This window comes from Tinamus guttatus, unplaced genomic scaffold, assembly GCF_059628265.1.
Source record: "Tinamus guttatus ecotype Peru unplaced genomic scaffold, ASM5962826v1 Tinamus_guttatus_pri_ptg000150l, whole genome shotgun sequence".
Taxonomy (NCBI): domain Eukaryota; kingdom Metazoa; phylum Chordata; class Aves; order Tinamiformes; family Tinamidae; genus Tinamus; species Tinamus guttatus.
The window spans coordinates 6,730,060-6,749,041 of NW_028288684.1; the positions used below are offsets into that span (position 1 = coordinate 6,730,060).

The following is an 18,982-nucleotide window of genomic DNA, read 5'->3' on the forward strand; positions in this document are numbered from 1 at the left end:
ACACATGGAGGCAAGAAGGTTTTTCAGCACTGCAAAGAAAAGGCAGAAGAACCAACAGAAGATTTTTTTAAACATATTCTTTCAGAAAGGAAAAACAAACGAACAGACAATGCATCTTCCAGGAAGTATAAGCTGCATTCACCATCTCCAACAAGATTTTGTTGTTAAAACAAACCACTTGAGGGATTTCCAAGTTAACTACTGTTCCCGCTTTTTCCTTAGGAGGAACTTTAGAAAGAAATTGAAAAGCCCATCTGCACAGGACAACAATCTGGAAGGAATATTTCTGAGGCAGTGAGGGTAGGCCGAAGTCCCTGCCTGCACACTTATGTTCACGCATCTTAGCTCAGGAAATAGCTTTAAATAATACGTGAATGTCTCCAGATCTGGTCTGGCTCTGCTTAGACAGCTCAGCTCAGTCAAATCCTCGCTACTTCCAGTGCAAAGGTTTGTTTGCACCCACTGGTACAGTCATGTCCTGTAGTCAAGCAGACTAAAACCCGCTTTCATCCCAGTGCTTCGAGTTTCTTACTGGCTCGCTCTAGGCATTTAGAAGTATGCAGACAGCAGAAAATGTTAGACATGGGAACTTCACTTCAGTCTGGCCCTAGATGCCTTTAAATGTAAATTCCTTAGGTGGTATCATTTATTAAATGGTACTAAATTGCAGCAACCATCAAGATTGTTTAAAAGTATCTTATTTTAATGTTATCCAGCAAATAAGATGAAAATCTCTGAGATGTTAAGGAGGAATTTTGAAGGATCAATTCAACTATTCAAACATTAGCATCCAGATTCTTTCTAGAGGTCCCAGAAGATATATCTTGAACTCCAACCACAGCTCCTGGGCAGCCTGGCCTTCCTGCACCCACCCCACCCCTGTGCAGATAACTCCCAATGCATATTCCCCAGTGATGGGGCCACCGAAGGAACATGAGGAAACTTATATCTAAAAGAATTCTTTTACTCAGTGGGCTCAAGGGAGGAATATTTCAGATCATGGAAGGTCTTCAAGGAGTCCTCCCATTTGGATAGACAGGGCTGGCAAAGCCTTTTCATTCCTTCACTGGTATGTGGTAACTGAGAAGGTGGATTCAGAAAAGGGGATGTTTATCTCACAGAAATATTGCAAACTTTTGTGTGTTGAGAGCTTCAGGATTCTTAGGTGGAGAGAAAGACAGAAAGGCAAACACGTACATTTTCTATGAAGCGTAGAACTGAGCATCCAACTTTAGATCCATATTTTCGGCTTTGAATAGACAGGTGTTTTTCGGTCATCTAACTTTTTACTTTCATCATGCAACTTTCTTCCAAAGTAGTTCTATGCTTTTCTAGATCCATTTTTAGAAATTCGCTTCCAGGAATATTAGCGCATTTTATTCTGCTTTATCTTGTGGTATTCTGTTCTTCATTTTTGCAGAGAATACTCATCTCTTTCAGTGGCAGCATGAAGAAAAACTAGTAGTTTTTTTGTTCTCTATAGTCATAAGTTTTATATTCCAAATTGCTATGTATGGGAGGGTAAAAATTCTTCAGTGAAACCGACTTTCAAAATGAATTCTTTTATGCTTAATACTTTAAAAAATAACTGACAGACTCTGAGCCAAGTTCTGCTCACAACCTCATGAGTCAGGGAAGCAGAATGGTTCAGTGAATTCTGTTCTGAGTAAATTTCTTGAAAAACATCTGCTATAAGACTGGCAATCATATTTTGGCAATGACAAGGCAAAAAAAGCTGATGTAACACAGAATGATCATGAATCATCAGTATGAAGCTGCAATGAAAAGGCGTGTTAGTGTTGCATGCTCAAGAAGAAATAAAACTAAGATATGTATAGAGAATGGTTACAAGGGCAGTCCTGCCTTACAGGGGATAACAACTCCAAAATTAAATTTCTATCAAGGATTGTATACCAGTAAATGGATGGTGTTTAAGTCAAAAAGACAGTATCAGTATTAAAACAAAAGAATAAAAATTCAGTATGAGTTTGGTTAGGCTGGAAATTAGAAGAAATTCTCTGAAGTAGAGGAATAAGGTACAGCCACTTTTCCTTAGGTAAAAATAGAACAGCAAAAAAAATTTAAGCAATTTTTATGGTTTTCTAAAAAGATCAAAGTTTTACGACCAACCTATTTGTACGTACATGGGGCTTCCCCTCCCCATAAAAGCCCTTTCAAATCTGTTTGGTTTTAATTGAAATTCATGTGAGTGAACAGGTTTTACAGGTAATTATAATCCTACAGTTATCATGAAAATAGAGGCCAAGTAGAATAGAGAGAGCCTATAGGAGAAACTACTGAGGAAAAGACTTCAGTGTGAATTCATACCCCATTAGCCATCAGCGAACCCCTGAGTTCACCAGGACACTTAAATCCTAACTAATGTTCACCCATGGGAAAAGCATCAATTAGGTCTCACACTTTCTCAAACATTAAAACCTCCAGCTACGTAGGAAACCTGGTTTCCTTAGTTTCTGTGGTCTCAGCACTGTGTTTCCCATGCTAGAGCCTTAAATGTAATGGGAAGGATTGGACGGTGTGTCTGTCTGTTAAGGACTGATGTTGATGACTTGATCAACCAAACTCAGATTCTGACTCAGTCCCTGATGTATTGTGTGAACACTGATATGTTGTGTGAAGATGTGAATATTATGTTATCTGTATGTATGCCCCAGTTACAACTTTGGTATGAAGTTATCCCTTACATAGTAGAGAGACAAGCTCCTTCACATTTTAAAGTGTATTAATTAGAACTGCTTCTAACAAAAACATTTTCTGAATTGTATTAATGATGAAGTTACAAATATGTCCCCATCTAGATGCACTGATTATTTCAAACACTTTTTTTTTTTACACAGTATGTACTGTACTCAGAAAGCACACGTAGAGGAGACATCACTGGGTGATTTTTCTGTTTTATGATTATGAAACATTTCTGTGGCAACTTCAACAATAGCTTTCAGAGTACAGGAAAAGCCAAGTGTTTATTTTTAAGTGTTCACTTGGTATATCCTATCCCCTAGGGTTGTGCCTATTTCCTCTCTTAATAAACCTCATCCACCTCCCCGAAGTGATGGACATCCTAACTTTGTTCCTGGCTGAATCCCATCTAAACTACTAGTAGAGGCTAGCTGGTCCCCAAGTTCCTAAATGCACAAGTGCGTATTGTATTTGCAAGCACAGAGGGAATCCCTCCCATTTCCAATCTGTTCCCAAATGGAACTGAGGCTGAAAAAGGTAGACCGAGTTATTTTTCTGTGTGCTGGTGATAGACGCTCTGGTGCTGGTCCTCTAGTCTCCAGTGATCAACTTTCATCTGAGGGGGAGGAAAAACATCTCTGTAATGTTATTAATTTACTCCTGCTGTTAACTCTCAAAGAGGCTTAACAACACAGGGATGTGCACAGTGGACTTAGGACAATCTTCCTGCTGTTATCACACCTGCGTTAGAAGTGCTGACTGTTCCTCACCCTGTACTTAGGCTGTAAACCCTCGTAGGCAGAACTGTCTCTCCATCATGACCCTTGGCACAGCAGGCTCCCAGCTCCTCTCTCAGCTTGCTGAGTACCAGCATGGTGTAAATGCTGGTCAAATACAGCAACAACATCCTGGGTGATGGTAAAGGGAACTTAACACTCTGCATATGTCAGGCTGTAGGTACTTGCGTGATCTCTGTTACACAAATTGGGAACAACTTTGCAGATTATCGGAGGTATTTAGACAACTAAATCCCTCATTCTGATGGGAGTTAGGCACTTCAATGCCTCTAAGGACTTCTGCCCCTGGGGTGTATTCTAGATAAGAGAAGCCTATGAGGTCTGTGGGAGATAACCCTGAACTGCCCACATCTGAAGGCTGGGGGAAGGGCCAGGAGCAGCCCTGGCCTCCAAGCACAGCCCAGGAAGAGCCCTACCAGCTGCAGTGCCTGCCCAAACAGAAGCTGCTGCGTCTGGGCTTAGGCGTGAGCTAAGGACCACGCACCAGCATCAGGCACTGGAGTTAGGAGGGAGCTACTGACCTGATCCCATGCCCATGGAGGGAGACACGGGAGCACAGAACCAGCTGCACTGTTAGAGGGCCACCAGCAATGCCCAGCAGCAGTCACAGCCAGCTCAGCTCATCACTTCCAAACTACTGTGAAACTAGATGACCTGCTTTGCTTTTTTCTTTTTTTTTTTTCCACACTAAAGAAGCCACAAAAATAGGCAAAATTTAGAATCTCTCAAATGACCCTTGCTCTTGGACATGGGAAATCCCGTCCTGTTTTCATACAGAGGAGCCTTTACATCAGGCTATCTGCATGTGTAAAGAGGAACATTAAGTTTTCTTTCTGATGGCAAGCAGGCACATTTAAAGAAAATGATTTGCATGTTCTCATAATGAGCTGCTGTCTGGCAGTCAGTCCGTCAGTGTTACTCCATCCTGCAGACAGACGGCTGCCCGAAAACAAGCAAAGCAAGACCGACCCCGCTGGGTGGGCATAGACTTCCCTTGGAAATGCATTTTGTGTCCCATTAAGAAAGGCAGGAACTCGCCTTTAATAAGAACTAATAAGAAAGTTTATAATAACTATTGTAAGAACGAGAATTGTTCTTTAAATGGTTCTTTTAAAGAAAGATTAACTTGTTACAGTATTTAATGAGGCATAGCAGCAGTAGGGAGCAACATCAAGCGAAGCCAAACATCTAAGGCAGTCTGTCTCGGACTGATGAAGGAACCAAGTGCTTCAGCCTCTAATTCTTATTTAAGGCAAAGAAAGCCATCCTGGTTTTAAATCCCCTGACAGGAAAACATGTCTCCCGAGCAGCCTGAGGAAGCGCCGCGGCTCTTCTTCAGAAGTCACTTATCTTTTCCTGCTAAGAAGGCTCTGGGATTGCAGCCGACCAAGCGCTGCACATCCTGCACGGAGGCTGCGCAGAGCCCCTGGCCCCGTGAGCCCCCTGTGCCGTGTCTGGGGACACAGGTGGACCACACTCCTCTGCGGGACGGAGCCTTTCACAATTCCAGTGCCTTGCACCGGGTGGGGGGACACAAGGCAGGAAGAGGCTCTTGGTGCTGGTGTCTTTGTCCCGGCTTGCGCACATCGGAAGCGGTGCTGCAGCCGTGCAGGAGCTTTTTATGGAAAAGGAAAGGCATCTGCAGGCGCTTTGGCACATCCTGGCCTCCCAAAGCTGTTGGGGGGACATGATGAGGGGCACCCGGGCAGCAGCTGGTGCTGCTGGTCCGCACTCCCCTCCGCCCCCAGTGCATCTCACCCTCCTCTCACACCCCCCCAAAAAAGATCAAAAGCTTCTCGCTGTTGCAAAAGGACTATTTTCTCAGGCGTCCTTCCCCACCACGGCTTTGTGAAAAGGACAATAGTCTCCTGTGTCCGTGCTGCTGGCACCAGCCTTGCATAATACAGGAAGCAGCATTTCCTTTCGGGGGTGGAAAATTAACTTGGACCGCGCGTTTCTCTTTTTATTGCCGGCCGCACACACCCCGGGAAATTGGGCTCGCTCGTTCTCGGGAAGGGAAGCGGCGGCAGCGACCTCTGCGCATCCTCTGGGCCGGGGAAGACCCAAGCGCGGGTGGCCCCGCGGCTCCCCCGCGCTGCTCCTGCCTGCTGGCCTGGGGCCCGGTGAGCAGGAGGGCACTTCGGGCTGGAGCAGAGGCTTCTGCCTCCGTGAGGCCGCAGGTACCCCAGGGAACGAGCATCCTCCTCCTCCTCCTCCTCCTTGGCCCTGCTCTGCCTCCAACTTGTCCCCTGTCTCCCTCAGCCTGCTCAAGGCTCAAGGCAGCAACGCACTGAGAGCCACAGCATCCCCTGCTACTTTGAGTGCCGCCTCCTTTTCTGCCTTAGAAGAAAAGATATATTTTTAAAAGCCCTTTTTTTGTTTGTTTCCTTTTATTTGTTTGTTTTGGGATGATTAGCTTTTTGCTTGGGAGGCTCTAACTTTTTAATCTAATCTCTGCTGTTTGACAACGCATGCTACCTGTGTCTGACTTCGTGAAGCAACAGTTTCTTCCAGCAATCCTAGCTCTTGAACAATGTTTGTTCCAGAGAGGCAGCACATTTTTTAATAAAGTATTAAAATACCATTCTAATCCAGCTCTCCCCAGGACAGGCTTACAATCCCTCCTATTACTGAGTTTAATGACAGACAGGGAAACCCGTATGGACATAGACCTGGCTGTGGGACAAGTTTTACTTCAGTGAAGATTAGGCATGAGTGTATATAAAGTATAATACACATTACAGAGTGCAGTTTTTACTTTAAATGATATATTCTTCATTAATTTTTAATGTTCAGGCAAACAAGAGTTTGAATTTGGTGCCTGAAATTGAGTCCCAGCTTTCACACCTCTGTTCTTCATCTCTCTGCCCCTTATTGGGACTGATAAAGAGGTCACTGCGAATCTAAGGACCTCAGGAGAAAACCTGTCACCAAAATCTTCTACTCTTCTCTTTTTGTCTTTTCTCTTCTGCTGACAGCTGCCTAAACCTCGGCTTAGATGTGCTGCACACAGACAGTATCAGCAGCTCCCTGGACCTGTGAGATTATTTTATGCTGCACAGATCATCTGTACTCCTGGACCTGTGCTGGATCCTGCCTGTCGGACCTGGTGACAGAAGAGCTTTCCCAGATGGGCTTTAGAAGAAGCAGATGGGCAGCTCTGAGGCTGCAGTGTCAGCAGGCAGTTCTTCTTTTCCCCCAAATTATGCTGAACTGACACTTATGGTTTTCCTGCACTGGAGAAACCAAAGATATTAATTTCACAGCATGGAAATAACACTGTTGCTTTGCTCAGGTAATACCTCACATATCACCACAAATATGTCATAGAATTGGAAATGAAATAGTCTTCTAACTTTTACTGTCAGTCAGTTTTACTTGTAGATTTTCAAGGAAACGTGCTGTGGAAGTGATAAATATCTTAAAACTGCTGCCCTAAAAATTTCAGTCATGGCTGCAGAATGTTCGCTGTCCTGGGACAATCCCAGCGCTTTAGAAAGGAAGTTCTTTAACTTCCCTCAGGACAGGACAGTCCTTTTTAGCCTTCCCCTGTAAAACAACATCCTTGCTTCTCAGAGATGAAGCTGGCATTAGATCTGATGTGGTTCTGGGCAAACCCTGCAGCTTCCCACCTGCCTGGGCGATGCTTGCGCTGCTCAGCCTCGCTTAGCACCAGCGCTCCGCTCTGGATACGTGCGGCACAACCATGCACGCCCTGCCAGCGCTGCAGGACCTTGGCAGTGCTGCACGTATCCCACATCCCTCAGCGTGGCTCCAAATGCTCCTGTGAACAGCGTTTCTGTGGTCAGATATGATGTTTGCTTTTGTTCACATTCTATGTCCCAAAATAATCAGGACATAGATATTCATGTACATGGCTGAGTCACCAGCCCCTCTGCAAACAGCAGCTGGGTGTGTGCTCGGCTCTGCGTCCCGGGCTGTATTTTGATGAGGGAAACATGAAGCCTCTAGGGGCTAGTGTTTGGGGTGGTAAGAGGAAAAGAGCTTCTCACTGTAAAGCCAGTTTTCTTTTCATGGTCCAATGTTTTCTTGGGTAGTTTTCCCTTTTTGACATGTTTTGGTTTGGGTTTGTGGTTCTTTTGCTGACCTTCTGGTTGCCTTTCCCACTGAAATGCAGTAACCTTGGCCTGATTCCACACGGAAGAGATGCAGTTGATCCTTTCATGTGGTCATGCCTCTTTCTGCACACTTACCCTGCTGCATTCATGAAGTGATGGCTCCAGAAATGGCATGTATATCCTTCCAGCTAAAAGGAAGAAGAAATCATTGGGGATTGGGTTTCAGAAGCCTGGGAGATACAGCTGAACAACCAGCTGCCACACTAACCCAGCTATTCCAAAAGTAGGTCATTCCCATATTAATGCAGGTGGGTATGTGTGTGAGCGAGGTCTAGTCTGTGTACAAGTGCATATAGTGGAAATGCTTACTAACAGTCTTCTATTGTACTTGTGTTTTTCAGGGATAAAAAAAAATCCCATTTTATTTTTTTTTCCCTTTTTTTTTAATATTGCTGAATAGACTCGTAAAATCAATTGTGTAGTATTTAGAAGGAAAACATGTATTGTAATAGAATTAAAAGGGAGAAGGACTAAACAAGGACAAAATCACAGGCGTTCTGCTGTGTAGACCTGACAGGAAGGGAACTAGGTGGATAAAAGGGCAGAGCCAAAATGGAGCTGGATGCACCGGGGAGCACTGCGGGACAGCTGCTCCCCAGGAGAAGGTGGCCTGGGAGCCAGCCACTCCACAACATGGAGCTGGGATGTGCTGTACAGGTCTGGTCAGGATCGGCTCCAGAGATTGCGAGTTCACTGCTCACCCGGCTGGGCAGCAGTGATGAGGCAGGTCCAAGGAAGCCTAGATGGGGGGTCCAGGTCAGGCTCGGATGTGCAAAGATGGGAGCCTGGGTGCAGATGTAACCGCTCCACAAGTTAAAAGCAGCTCCCAAGGGAAAGGAGGGGCAAGGCTTTGCCTCTAGCTTTCTTCAGAGCAGCTCGTGGCAGCTGAGCAGCCGATCTCTGACTAAGCCAGCTAAATCCTTAGCTCAGCCAGCAGAATTCCTGGAAGCAGGTGGGCTCCAAGTCCTGACAAGGGGTCCTGGGGCCTTCACCAAGGTCAGCAGGATGGTTTCTGGAGCTTTTACTCATGGGCTTCCTCACTTGCCGATAAACTAGGAGAATCTGATTCACGTCAGTTCATGCCAGTTGATTAACTGCAATAAGAAATAATGAGCAAATTATGTGCTCCCATTGCCTCTACCTTCTTGCTGTGGTTAGACAGCTGCCTGCTTCACCTACTCCAAGGTCAATTAGTTTTGACAGTGAACAATCTTTATCCTTCTGTAAATGATGGGCTGGAGTACTGTGAGATTATCCTAAAAGGACTAAATCTTTGTTGCAGCTTTTGGCTTTCTTACCCACATACAGAGCATAGAGGCGCTATATTACGAGGCAAAGCTTAGCCTTGCTAAGCGAAAGCACAAAGACATCCATGGCTGATGTCCTTGTCTGTACTTATATGCACGTGCCTAGTGAGCAAGTGCAAGTAATTGTCCTGCTACACACTGTAATAAACCCTGCAGAACAGAGAAGAGGTCTATCAGCTGTCTTGTCTCACAGTATGGGGGAAAGCCGAGGAATTTTGCTTTGGTTTAAAGGCAGCACTGAATGTAGGGTGCCCCTCCTGCTCATCCATGATTAATCCAAATAACGAGAGCAGCTAAAATTTAGTGATGATGGTAAATCAAATTGACCTGATAATGCGCTTCTTCAACTCTGTCCCAACCTTGAGGAGTCAGAAGCAGAGGAAGTTAAAATAATGATGACTGAGAACACTTAATTGGTCAGGGAAGAGAGGAACAGGAAGGCGTTGGGTAGACCCAGTTCCACCTCACCTAGGATGTTGCTCCGGGTTGTAACTTCCCGAGGAGCAAGACGAGTGTGAGAAGCTCCAATACTCTTCCAGCTACCACAGTTCACAGTGTCTCCTTCTACGTGGTTGTGCTGTAAGCTGCATCAATAAAAAGACTCAAGTAAAAAATGTTCCTCCATAAAAAGGAGGGAAGCGAAGTCCTGGGTAATTTCACCGAATTGTTTTACACTGAGCCCTGGAACCCATTGTGCTTTAGTCTGAGGAGAAAGGGTGAACAGGGAGCACTGCATCCTTGCCTGCCAGCTCTGCCTCTAAAAAAATATATTTTTTTGATGATTAACTAAAATACTCCTTTGCTTAAATTTTCAGTCCTAGGAGCACCCACTCCTCTGTAAAAAATTCAATTGGAAGATGCAGATTCCGCGGAAGACCTGCAGAGGGAGATCCAATCTGCTTTGCTCTGATATCTTCCCTCTTTTCCAACAGCAGGAGCTTGGTTGGGGAGATCTAGGAGGCAATCCAGCCTGCTCCTGTGAGTGAATACCTCTGTGCTCTGAGCACAGAGGATCCACAGAATTAATTAGGTCCATCAGCTTTCACTCCAGCCCATGCAACCTTTTATTTCTGAGGACAGACACCTGCTGGTGCATGTGCTGATGCTAACATTTTGTGTAGTGCCGTGAACATTGGATCCAGTGGCTCAAGGAGCTATTTTGAGGCTGAGTGCAAATAAACAAATTGCTCCCATGACTGGAAAGAGTCAGACCAGGCTGGGAGGGTATCAGCTGGTGTGAGTGGGATTTTCCAAGCTCTTTATTTTTGCCACATCCACGGGAACTGTCCAAGCTATTCCTCCCAGGAGATCCTTAGTTCAGGATGAGCCAAGTGTCTTGCTTCCAACAGCGAGTAGAATCCACAACCTCAGGATGTGTCCTAGTGACTTGACTAAGTCATATCCGGGTTGAGACACCTCTCACCTCCACCCCACCTCGCTCTTGAAACTAGACATGCAAGAGTCGTAAAAACTGGCAGGGAGCAGACTAAAGGGAATGCCCTGGTTAGATGCTCAGCTCTGAGAAGTCCTGTCTTCTCCTCAGGGTGGTGTCTATGTTTATTCATAGCATACTAGCCTACTTAACAAGGCAGGCCCAGAAGATGGTCTTGTTCCCTTCTTGGGTGAATACCCTATGTATTTTGCCTTCTTAGTCGTTTTCGTATTTCTCACTTTCTGTGTTGTTCCAATGAGTCTTGCAGGCCAGGGTGGGGTAAAGGATACATACTGGAGAGCTGATGTTTTTACTGTCTGATAACTTATTTACCTAGGGCCCTGTGCATGGGCTGTTCATCCAAGAGACTTGCCAAAAGCCATCTCGATCTAAAGCCAAGTAACATTCAAGAAGGAAGCAAATTACTGCTGTGCTTCAAGTGAACGCTTAAAACTGCTGCTTCTGTAGTGCTGGAGATGGAGCAGCCAAACAGATCCGTGGGAGAAATTCTTGTTGCGTTTCAAAGAGGGCTCACTCTCAGCTGTTAAATTTGGCATATTTTCCTTTCTAACATTTGGTAATACTTTTTTTTTTTTCAACAAATGTTAGAAGATTCCCCACATTTCACAGCCAAAGGAAACATAACAACAACTTCTGGAGCTTCCAGGGATAAAAATATGTTCGCACATATGCTACCTACTACTTAGTGCTAGACCTGGGCCTAAGATTCTGGTGTTGAGACATCATATGCCTACAAAATGTCCCTTTGGCTGCAATGCACCTGTGGTTGGCTCATCGTTGTTTGTGTGGCCACAGCACTGAAGCCACTCTTCCAAACAAGATGCCATTTTACCAAGTGCAGCAAGTTATGTCACAGTAGATACAAATAAGATCTTTCAAAAAGTCCCACGCTGCCTTCTCCTTCACCCATACGATGTCCATCTGTCCACATGCTTCAGCCTATTTCTTTAGACGTTCACCGGTAGAGCAGGAGCTGATGCCACCCATTGGAGAAGGAAGGTGGTGAGTCTTGCCAGCGCTATGGCCTTTGAAGGGCAGCTGCAGTGTAGGAGGTGTGAGGCGCGCAGGAGCTGGTGCAGCTCGGCTGCAGAGCTCGTGCTGGCGCCAGCCTCATCACAGACTCAGCATGTCCTCAGCACCGTGCAGATCGAAAGCAGGGGCGTACGGTTCCCTTAGCTCCTTCTACAGGGAGCCCTTGCTCCTAGGGGGTCAGAGCTGACAGGATGCCCATGGTCCAAGCTCTCGTTGATCCATCCTCACTTGCTGTTTTCCCAGCTGCTGTCCTCTCCCCTGGAGGAGATTATTTCTTATGACTCATCTCTTCAGGAAAGAAATTTTTGGGTTCTTCTCCACATGGTGTGAGCAGATGAGGGGGGAGGTATCCATAATTATTTTATTTTCAAGCTCGCGGTTGGGGGCAGGAAGACTAGAAAATATAAGCTTGGATTCTTAGCTTAGGGTGTCACTTAGGAATAGGAGTCCAACAGAACTGCAGGAAATATTCTCACAGACTTTAAACTTGAAAGTTAAACAGTCCTCAAGTTAAAAACAACACCAGCTTCTCATCTTTTTCTTGCACAGGATGGTCTGGTGGGACGCAGGAGATCTGAGTTCTATTTCTGGCTCCTGTCACCCGCTTCCTATGACCTTGGACTGGCTGCCTAACCTCTCTATGTGCCTCTATTTCCTCATTTGTAAAGTGAGGACGATCACATTTACCTGCCTCATGCAGGGGCTCTTGAGATTTATTTCATAACATGAAAACATAGGAAGGGCCACACTGGGTCAGACCAAAGACTTACCTCACCCAATAGCCCATCCCTGGCTGTGCAGGAGGAAAGCAGAAGCACAAGGCACAACTTCGGTTGTCGTGGGGTCCCTCTGGCCTTTCCCAAAATGTAATGGTCATGGAAAGCATGAGGTAAGTGCACAGGGAGGAGAAATACATTTCCAGCTCAGTCCTGGCAGTCACTTGGAAGGACAGCGAAAGTCACCTGCAGCCCTGTGCTCTTGGGATGACCTCAGCCCCGGGGTCCTGCCTGCTTGGGGCTGCTCTCTGGGCACCCCAGCCCCGGGGACGTGTCCTCCGGGTGCTGCCGGGTGCCCTGGCCCGGGCACGGGAACAGGCAGGAGCCCCGGCAGCCCCGCTGCCTCCCACAGCGCTGCCCCTTTGCGGAGCAGGACACGGGCTGTGCTGGACAGGGCGACCGTGCCCTTTCCGTGCTGATTGCTCGCGCGGGCCGTGGGCGGCGGGCCCGGCCCCGGCGCGGTGCGGGGCAGCGCCGGGAAGTCCCGGCGGGGAAGCGCCCAGGCCACGCGTGGGAGGCGTCGCGGGGCCGCGGGGGCTGCGGGAGCGCCCCGTGCCCGCCGTGGGGCGGGCGGGGGGTCCCGTGACGCCGTCCGGGGAGGGCGGAGGATGTGGGCTGGGGTGCGGGGAGGGGGGGTGGAGAAGTTTAAAGCGAGCGGGGCCGCCGCCGGCTGCTCTTCGATGCCGGCGGGAGGTGCAGCGGGCAGGGCCGCCGCGCGCCGACCCTCCCTTTTCCGCGGGCAGGCGCGGGCGCGGGCGCGGGCGGGAAGGGCCGGGCGGCCGCTGGATGCGGGAGCCGCGCTGCGCCGCCCCGTTATCTCCGCGGCAGGAGGAAGAGGAGGAGGAGGCCGGCGCGCAGGGGAGCCCGTGGGAGCACAGCCGCCGCCGCCGCCTCGCCGCCGTGGGCAGGGGAAGAGCCCTGCGCTGCCCGCGGGCAGGACCATGCCCCGCCAGCTGCTCCCAGGGACCGTGCTGCTCGGAGCCGCCCTGCTGCTCGCAGGTAAGGCCCCGGCCGCCCCCCGGACCCGCAGCCCCGTGCCCATCCTCACACGGCTCCGTGCGGGGCTCTCCGCGACGCGGTTACATCGAGTGCCCGTCGCGGTCCCCGCAGTCGAGCACCTGCGTCCTCTCGGCACCCGGCGGCTCCCGGGAAGGGGCAAAGGCGACCCGGGGCTCCTCAGAGAGTCGTCGGGAAGGGCCGGGCTCCGGGCGGATTACACCGCTCGACCGCCGCCTGTGCGCCCCGGGCACCGGGCACTGGGCGCGGGGTGCGGACACGAGGGACCCCGGAGCCAGAGCCAGCCCGGGCGCTGCGCAAACCGGTGCGACAGCATCACGGAAAGAAAACAGGTCCAGGCGCCGGGCCTGACTTTTTTTTTTCTTTTTCTTTTTCCTTTCTTTTTTTTTCTTTTCTTATTTTTTTTTCTTCCTCGCTTTGTTTCGGACTCCCAGCCTCTCCCAGTTTTACCCGTTAGGCAGAAAAGGGAGGTTGCCCATTTCCTTGAGTCCTCACGCCCGCCGCCGGCAGCAGCACCGCGGAGCATCGCTCGGCGCTGCCCGTGGCTCCGGAGCGGCCGTGCTGGAGCCGGAGCCCGCGGGCAGAGGGGGATGGCGCTGCTTGCCCGCGCTCGTGTCTCCCGATCGAGTTTTATTTAACTTTGGGAGAGCAGCTTGTCCCGGCGGGTCGCAGCGCTGCATCCCGGCACGGCAGCGCTGCCCACCGCGGAGCCTCGGGGGTTGCGGAGCTGTGGAGCGAGAGAAAATCCCGCGGGGGAGTGGGACAACCGCGCTGCCCGTCCCGCTCGAGCCCCGAGGCAGGTGGCCCGCGGTCGGGCTGCTCCGCGGAGCGGTACCCGCGGGAGCGGCCCCTGCGCGGAGCGGTACCCGCGGGAGCGGTACCCGCGGAGTGGCCCCTGCGCGGAGCGGTACCCGCGGAGCGGTACCCGCGGGAGCGGTACCCGCGGAGTGGCCCCTGCGCGGAGCGGTACCCGCGGAGCGGTACCCGCGGAGTGGCCCCGGCGCGGAGCGGTACCCGCGGAGCGGCCCCGGGCGGAGCGGTACCCGCGGAGTGGCCCCTGCGCGGAGCGGTACCCGCGGGAGCAGCCCCGGCGCGGAGCTGTCCCGGCGCGGAGCGGTACCCGCGGAGCGGCCCCTGCGCGGAGCGGTACCCGCGGGAGCAGCCCCGGCGCGGAGCTGTCCCGGCGCGGAGCGGTACCCGCGGAGCGGCCCCGGCGCGGAGCAGCCCTGCCCGGCAATTGCTGGCGCCACCGGCCGGTGGCCGCGACCCGGGGTGCCCGGGTGGAGAGCGGGTGGGGGCCGCTCCGACGAGACGTTTTCCTGCTCGGGAAGTGCTGATTTATCAATTTACATATCTATATGTGTTTATATATATACATATAAAACGCACACACATGCATATATACATGTGTGCATGTACATTTGTTTCTGCTGGAAAGTGCTGTTTCCCCACCCCATGAGTTACCACTGACAAGAATGTTCCCATGCCCAGAATGAAATAGGCATGAGCATGGAACACCCACCCTAGGCTCAGGAAATGTGGATTCCTCTCCTTGCCAGGCTTCCTTTGGAGAAGGGGCTGGAGCTTTGGTGTCCTGCTCCCAAATGGGCTCCTGCAGTGACCAGCTACACCAAGGCTTCCTCTTTCCTGTTGGGAAGGTTTCCCGTTGTGCAAATCACGGCAAATCACTACCCAAAGAGAAATGGACTCTGTGATCCTGGGGCTGTGAGAGACTGGCTCAGTTTCCTGTCTTAGTGTACCCAGGGCTGTATATACCCTAGAATAACTCGGCAGGAAAAGCTCCTCTTGCTTAGAGGAAAACCTGGCGCTCCGGGCATTGGTCTGCCGTGAGATACAGCCCAGGACTGACTCAGATGCAGTAGGCACTGGAAGAGAGTGTTGCTGAAGTTTGGTTTGGTTGAGTACATTTACAACTTCCTTTCTGACAATTATTCTACCCATCCTAGTAGGATAACTTGATCCTTACATCAGAATTGTCACTTCCTTGCAATCTTTCAGCTTGTTACAATTTGTTTAGTTGAAAAGGAAATCATGCACAGCTTTTGGCATCCAGATGGGATGATCATGCTTCTTCTGAATCAGTAGTGAAACTGTCCATACTTGCATTTGCATCTAGTGTTTCAGAGTTATTGGTGAAGTGGTGCGTGTACCATGCATAGACACTTGCTACACTTTTCTTCCCATTTCACCCTCCTACACTGTCTGCTTAAAAGTCTTACTCAGGCTGGGCAGTGCTTCACTTTTCAAGCGCTCTTGGTGAGACTTGATTCGTCACTGCGGTGTGGTCCCCTGCTGTGACTTAGCCTGGGAAGGCGTCTGCTGATCTCCCATTGACCAACAGGCGCTGGGACAGATTCACAGCAAGAGTCAGTGGTTCAGGAGGTACTGCAGACAGTTTCATGGGGAAGGGACGGAAAGAAACCTTTCAACTTGTGTATGCCTAAATTTAATCTCCCTAAAGCAACATGCAAACTGCAAGCCATGGGCTTCCTGTTTCAGAATGAGATTAAGGAAATTCTACTTCTTTGACACATGAGTGCTGGGAACCTCAGCCTGCCAGTATTTCAATGCATGTTCAGGCTTCTCTGCGGTGAGGTGGGAAAGAACTATATTCTTATATCTGTCCTGCGCAGTACTCAAATACATTTACTTTGCAGTTTGCATATATTTATTCTACAAATTATATTGAGTACATTTATGCTAAAAGCTATATACAAAATGGTCAAAGTGAAACTTTGGTGCCACATGTGTGTTTGATTGAGTCCTAGACCTTGCATGAGAATGTTTCTAATCGATTGTGTTTGGATATGAAAAGGACTGGAATTAACCCTGAAAAGGCCATATTTCTACAGCCTGGAGAAGGGACAATGTGACCACGTTTTCAGAAACATGAGGCAGATAAATTAGTTTTATTTTCAGCTGTCAACACACCAGTGATACCTACCTCACAACTGGCAGTGAGCAGACAAATCTAATTTTTGTTGCAGCTGTGGGCAGGACTGCATAAAACTTACTTATCCTAGTGGGAAACAGTTACCTCAAAATTCTGAGTAAATGATGGATTTTTCAAAATCCTTGTCAACTGAAAGAAAAATGAAGGAAGAAATTCTAGATAACTTGACTTCCCTAAAAGTGCTATTCAGATGGAACTTCATGTATAAGGTTTCTCTTTGATTTGCATGCTCAGCTGAAACAGCTGCACAAACACTTTTGCAGTGGTCCAGCGTGAGATTAGGGCTGGAAGTCTTCATGGAGTCCTGAAAAACTGGGATTCCCGTGTCTTCTGGACCTTTTTGGGAACTTCGGTCCCTTAAATATTCCAAACTACAATCACACGAGGCTGAAGACTTAGACCCTGATGTGTAACACAGATTTTTAAAACATGCATACATTCCATTTAATGTATATAATGCACCAAACTTTCTGGTATTATTAAAGAATATCACTTACCCATGTTTTATCAGACAAGTGTAAACTCTTAGCAAATCTGGGTTCCTTCTCACAAATGTGCCTGTTAAGGTGGGGTGATTCATTTGGGCTGAACTGTCATATTATAGATTTATGGTTCACAAAGGAACATATAATTACTGGCATGGTGCTATAGTAGAATCTTCATATCCAGAAACACCCAATACATTTTAAACCTTAAAACCTTCTCACTAGGGAGATTCTGAGTTTTTTTCTTTTTTCTTTTTTTACATGTGAACAATAATAAAACAATAACAAACAAGCTGAGCCTATTTTTTGTCAGATGCTTCAAAGACTTAAACCAGTAGCCCTTCACATCGCGTGGGTGTACAGGACAAAAGGAAATGGTCCAGATTTTGAGGACAGTTGCTGAGTCCTCACACTTTAATGTGGTTTGGAAACTTCAAGACCAATGTTTATCAAGTTGCTACTTTTCATGTCCAACTGAGATTGGGAAAGGAAGAGGCTCAGCAGAGGAGGGTTAAGGTTCGGCCCTTTCAGAAGTCTGTGTCCAGTGGGGCTATGGTGGGGCTTTATCAGCAAAATTATTCCTTTGAATCTGCTCAAATTAGGGCTTGAGACTTCCTGCTGCAGCTCCAGAGGGAATGGGAAGAGAGATGCAGTATGAGCGCAGGGCAGCTTGGCCATGAGGCCAACAGCCATGGTCACCCCTGCTTTTGGAGGCCGATCTCTCCTCCCAGTGTGAGACCTCCGTGCAGCAAGCTGCTCCCTTCACAGGCTTTCTACCTCATCTTTCCCCTGCAGCAGTCTATTTTATCTCCTTATCAATATTTGTAAGAACGTGGAGAAATTGGAGCATGAACTTTACCTGTGGACAGCACCAGACTCCTTTCGGTTTGATCTTGTATTCTCACTACGCATCCTCCTTTGACTAAGAAATGACCTTCCTTGACATTCCCAGCTAGGAATATCCTAATGTCTTAATCCACTATGTGGGAACTGCTCATCTTAAAATTGTTGTAGTTGTTATCATGAAGATGCCCACACAGTTTTCTCTCACCAAGATGCAGAAATACTATTTCATTGTCCTGAGGTGAGCATGGTGTAAATGCTTGATTAAAATGAAGTTAGATGTCCTGCTAGAAACAGCCTGAAAGGCGAAAATCCGTGCCTGGTTGTGATCCTGTGCCACGTGCTCTAGGTGTCCCTGCTTGAGCAGGGCAGGTGGACTAGATGATCTCTAGAGGTCCCTTCCAACCTCAACCATTCTGGATTCTGTGAAAATGTTGGCATTAGTGCCCAGAACCAAGTGTGCCACAGCATGTTGTCCCTGTTGTACCCAGTAAGCTGCACCTATGCTGCAACATGAAGCCAAGCTATAAGCTTGTTTTGCTCTGCTGGTCGAGAAATACAAGAGGCATAAAGCAGATTTTACACTATATCTTTTAGAGGCATTTTTATCTATCTGAAACAGAAGTCTTGATTCATTGAGATATATAGAGAAGATCTGTGCATATGGATGTCTTGTTCCTTTTTTAATTGGGTGATGAATCATATCAAGGAGTTTGTTTTCTTTTTTTTTGTTTGTGGTTTCTTTTTAGGGGCATGGTGAGTGGAAGTACATCACTCTCATGATAAAGGGGATTGCTTTGATAATGATACATCCCTTTATTCAAGACCATTAGAGATTCTTGTGAAACAGTTATCTAATTTGTTCATTTTCTTTCTTGGATTTATTTTGTGTTTTATGCTAATGGAAAAGCAAAAGATTCACATTCATGCGGACAGGATTTTACTGTGTTGGATGTTTTCTCCATCCATTTTTTGTTACCAAAATTAATCTACATATCAACAATATTAAGTCACTTTGGCATTACCTCTGTAACATATTTAGATAGAGGCGCAATCCAGCATGATGACAACACTGATGTGCATTTGCATGATTCCAGCATATCTCTAGACATGAGGCTATTTTTTAAGCATTCATTGATACATGGTAGTAAGTATTTCTAAAAATGGTGGCTTTTAAGTCATTTTCCCTCTTTGGGAGTTCCCGTAGCACACTGACCTGTTCACAACTGTTAATTCCACTTGAAATGAGTTGTTCTTGCCTGTTAGAGCGAGGAAGGATGAGGAAGTGGTTAGAAGGAAGCTGTTTCTAGGATTTTAGCGGGTTTAAGATGCTGCACTAATGTGGTGACATGACTTCTGTGACATCCCCGGAAGTGGGGGTGGAGTGGACGGGCACTGTGGCTCCTGTAGAGGTCCAGGACCCGTGAGCAGATGTCTCTGCTCCCCAAGGTTCCCTTGG

The 18,982-nt window shown here is 48.1% G+C and overlaps 1 protein-coding gene and 1 long non-coding RNA gene across 2 annotated transcripts in view; both read left to right on the forward strand.

The window, feature by feature from the left end:
• The window catches only part of LOC148595140 (uncharacterized), a 249,493-nt gene that overhangs the window by 95,342 nt on the left and 135,169 nt on the right, over positions 1 to 18,982 (forward strand). The window lies entirely within an intron of this gene.
• Positions 12,885 to 18,982, forward strand: part of FLT1 (fms related receptor tyrosine kinase 1) — a 106,846-nt gene continuing 100,748 nt past the window's right edge. The window contains exon 1 of the mRNA XM_088522211.1: positions 12,885 to 13,203. Within this exon, the coding sequence (XP_088378337.1) occupies positions 12,885 to 13,203 (319 nt within the window). The remainder of the gene's footprint in view (positions 13,204 to 18,982) is intronic.